At 35.4% G+C, this 4526-nt stretch overlaps 1 protein-coding gene across 1 annotated transcript; it reads right to left on the bottom strand.

The window, feature by feature from the left end:
- Nucleotides 1-1651: 1651 nt before the first annotated feature.
- LOC136413155 (cytochrome P450 6A1-like) lies at nucleotides 1652-4095 on the bottom strand. Its single transcript, XM_066396560.1, has 8 exons — nucleotides 3569-4095; nucleotides 3324-3516; nucleotides 2739-2866; nucleotides 2555-2680; nucleotides 2268-2498; nucleotides 2118-2207; nucleotides 1910-2068; nucleotides 1652-1855 (listed from the first exon to the last, which is right to left on the bottom strand). Exons 1-8 carry the CDS (start codon nucleotides 3999-4001, stop codon nucleotides 1689-1691), a joined length of 1527 nt encoding a protein of 508 aa, XP_066252657.1. The 5' UTR covers nucleotides 4002-4095; the 3' UTR covers nucleotides 1652-1688.
- Nucleotides 4096-4526: the final 431 nt, after the last annotated feature.

The raw sequence follows: 4526 nt of genomic DNA, 5'->3' as shown, positions 1-4526 counted from the left end.
AAAAGGGAAATAAAAAGCCACAGCGCCTAGGACTGCAATTTGATTATTTTCTCCACACACAGTAGCTGGATGAGTTCATTTCTTCTGATTTGCAGTCTCTCCATTAATACATATTTTAATCACACGATAAAGAGAAGTCCGAGGTCGTTGTTTGTCACAAAAATACTGAGCATAGAGATTGGTAGCATTATCTAAATCCCTTCCAGCTTCTCCATACACCAAAGCCATTTCGATTTTCTCCTCTACGCTCAAATACTCCATGGTGAAATAATATTAATAACAGAATGTAAAAGTAGATGCTATATTTGTTTACGTTATTGTTTATTTATCACGTTTAATTACCATATATTTTTTCATAGAAATCTTTAAAGAGGAAGTTGCCATTTAAGATCGAAATTGAATTTCGTTAATTACAGAGTTTTTTAGCACGAATTGAAAGAAATGTTTCCAGCAAATTTTTCTTATTTTCAGCTATATTATTCGAATTTATAAAAAAATGCGAGTTGCCATTTGAAATTAAAAAGTTAACCCTCACCACGTCCACAACGGTGGGCGAAGGTGAATCAACTTTAGCACCAATACATTTCCTTCTCAGAGGAGTTAAAGTTTAATACCAACCATTTCTTTATAGAATGTCTATTATTCGAGATATTTCGACATTCCAAGTTAAATGTAACATACTATATATGTATGTACAGGGTGTTTCAGAGCTATGGGATCAAACTTCTAGGGATTGTTCAGTGCAACAATAGAAAACATCTGAGTATAAGAACTCGTGTCCACAAATGTATCCTTAAGGCACTACGGCTTTATAATGCTTTAAGACAGTTATGTCAAGTTATGCAAAAATGTTTTTTTATCGAGTTTTAGTACGTTTAATTTTAATTTATTTGTACAAAATAATACTACAGTAATTGTTCAAAATGTCGCTCTTGTTGTTCTGGCCGCTTTTAGAGCTTCTCTGGATTTGGGGTATTTATTTCTTCCCGACCGGCGCCCTTTGACGTTGCAAAGTATGCAATATCATTCCTCCTTTTCGGTGCGTTCCCTGCTAGAGTGGTCGTTTTTCCCGAACCGGGAGTAATTTTTCTTTCTATCAGTGTGTTTGCACTGTGTCACTCTGTCGTCGTAGGCCCAGCATCTACTGCATTTTACGATTTCGAAGTATTCCTCGATTTTGCATTCAACAAGACTCGCCCTTAGAGTAGGGGAGCCCGTTATTATCTTTACATATTTCTGCAACAGTCATACTATAATTGTTAACCTAGAGCTGGCATAGGGTTTCAGTTCCTCTGTCTTTACCTTCTACAACGTTAGCTTAGGGGCTTTTTCATGCAATGCAACGATGACTTTGTCTTTTGAGGAGGCTATGGTCCATGCGTTAATTACGAGATATAAATCAAACAACTTACCTTATACGGGAAAGTTGAATCGTTTAAAACCCTGCTAAGTTTTAATTACAAATTTGGTACTTTTATATGCCTACCAGTGACATGTTTTAACTTTGAGAATAATGTTTTTTCAGTGTCTCTAGCTTTCACTTGGTGGCACTAGCAGTTTTCACGGCAGGACTATGCAACCAGACATGCGCACATCATTTAACCTGGCGTCTGGCATGTTATTACGTTTAAATACTATGCGTAAACTGTGCTTTGGTAAAATTATTTATTAATAGCGAAATCCATATTTCATATTTTCGTTGCCTTCATCATTACAGGATCCTTGGGTGACGTCAAAAACATCCCTCTAGCGAATTCTAGAGGTTTCCCCTTGCTGCTCTCTTCCAAGGTAAACCGAAAATCTTTGATGAGAAGGACCAGGGCAAATTTACTTTGCAGCACTCCGAATCGCATACCTAGATAGAGCATTATTAAGACGTTTCAAGGAATAAGAATACGATAGTTTTTACCCAAGCAGAATCTGGGTCCATCACCAAAGGGAAGGTATGTGCCTTCAGGTCTTGAGGCTATTTTTTCTGGACTGAAATTCTCCGGGTTAAATTGCTCAGGGTTAGGGTAGAATTCGGGATCCCAGTGCAGACCAGTTAAGGGAATCATCAGTTGGGTTCCTTTGCAGGGATGGTGGTTATTTATAGTTTTCAAAAGTTTAAACTTTACCTTTATTTAGTGTGACGGTATTGTCGATATTGTAATCTTTGGTGCAGGCTCTTGGTAATGCGGTCACAATTGGATATTTCCTAAGAGTTTCTTGAAAGAAAAAACAACAATATTTAATAATCCAGTCTATAAAAATTTGATTTTAAATACCTTTGAAGACTTTGTCTAAATATTCCATTTCAGAAATAGATTCATAAGTAATTTGTTGGTTATGTTTATTCAACGAATCCAAAATTTCCTTCCGTAATTTTTCCTGGATATCAGGATTTGATGCCAATTCATAGATGGCGAAACAAGTTGTGCTGGAGGAGGTTTCAAATCCAGCTGCGTATATCGCGAAGGCGTTGCTGACCACTTCCGTTTCGGAGAATCTTGAACTCTCTGGAATATTCAATAAATAGTAAGGAATATTTGAGGACATGCATAATTATCTTTACTTTGATCACTTTTAGATTTTGGTGTGTCCGAATACAAGCTACCCTTAAGTTGCATCAATAGCTGCAGAAAGTCCACTCTGTGAAAGCCCGATTTTTCTCTGTAGTCTATCGCAGATTTAATCATTGCTGGAAATCATTAAACCAATTGAAGGTTAATCAATAAATCATTAATTAAATTATTTACGTAGGAAATAGTCGTATACATCTGACGACAACGAACGATACCCAAGTTTTCCCAGAAAGTCAAATGGAAATATCATTTCAAGAGTGCGTTTCCAAGGTTTAGGTGTCATTAAAGATCTTCCAATTTCCCTGAAAATTGCGAGAATTTTATTAAAAAACTGATTCGTGTTTTCTCTCATTTGACTAATATTAAATGGAGGATTGATTATGAAATTTTAGTAAGTGATATTTTGTCGACAATATGGCGAAGGAAAATGTCGATTTCCAGTAATTTCTACAGTCTCACATCTTCAGCTTTTAGTATAATATTCAAAATTATTTATAAGAATGAATTTATTTCATTATAATCAATTTAGTCAAATTCAAGATTTTTCACCACGCAATTGCTCTAAATTAAATGTTTCGGACAGTATGGTGCACATTAATAGAAATATGAAACAGGGGATTTTCACCCTAGTATTGGAATTTTTATTTTGCGTCTTCTGAAAAGCTTCACTGGTCAATAACAACAGAAGCCGTAATAATCTCTCGTTAAATAGAGGTTCAACTACTTTTTCAAGGGTTGCAATTTAAAGGTGTATCTTACCTAAGCTTATGCTGAGGATGTCGAAGAGTATTACAATCAAGTCCGAAGGCCACATCTGCAATGGTATCAGTTGTATATCTAGCTGCAAGATCTTTGATATCTATCAGTTGGTCAAGTTCGGCATGTTCCTGGACAATTTGAATCATTTTTTCCCCTTTGTCTTTGATTATTTCGAACATTTGCTTTAGTTTTCCTATAAGGGCTTTATTTGGTTCTTTAAATTAACACAACTAATCTGAACTTGCCTGACGTAAAAATGGGAGTCATCTTTGTCCTCTGCTTCTTCCATTGGTCACCTTCAACGGAAAATATGTTCACCGAAAGAGAATCTGTTTCATGGTAGTATAGGCCACTTCCATGAAAGGAGCTGAAATCCTTCACCAACATACGTTTTACTAATTCCACGTTTATGGGAATGTAGACTGGTATACATCCTGCATAAATGCCGATTCCCTTCAATCCCTGGGATTTTGCGTCAAAGTATATTTTCGTGTAGAAATCTGATTGACTTTCAGCTCCAGTGGTAATGGACTTTAGATCCCCGAAGATGAGATTTGGTTTCAACTGAGATACCCCTTTCCTTTTCCAGTAATTCTGTGCTCGTTTTATGTATAAGAAAACCAGCCCCAGCACTAATAGCAGAAACATGGGAAAACTTGTCAACACTGTGAACTCCATCTTGAATTCTGAAGGTTTAAAATATTTCTAAAATGTATATTGGTGATCAGCACTTTTTAGAGTTCGAACAAATTGCGATAGAATGCAGAAAAGATCTTTCTTGAATTATTTATATGTAACGCCTTGATCTCTCTCCCCTTCAGTACTAATTTATATTATCATCATACTAAATCGCTACTTGTAGATTTCTAGACGAATCCATGTTTCTGTTCTCTCTTGTTAGCCTTGGTCTGTAATAGATCTCAAAGGTACTTACTGTAATCAGAAATTTTACTGCATATTACTATGTATTTTTATGTAAACAGTGATCGTTTAATTTAGCATTTACACTATTCTACTGAGACGATTAGTGACATGTAGATGTTGATTTCACCATTATAATTATTTTGATTTGGTGTAGGTCAATGATAATAACCGTCTCGTTGAATTGCATGTTGTTATGTGCCAATAAACTAAAATATGTTTATTAATTATAGAAAAAGTTGTTTATTTATACATGCTATTGGCTTATTGAAATTTTAAATT

This window comes from Euwallacea similis, chromosome 1, assembly GCF_039881205.1.
Source record: "Euwallacea similis isolate ESF13 chromosome 1, ESF131.1, whole genome shotgun sequence".
NCBI lineage: Eukaryota > Metazoa > Arthropoda > Insecta > Coleoptera > Curculionidae > Euwallacea > Euwallacea similis.
This window is presented reverse-complemented; position numbering and strand designations above follow the sequence as displayed.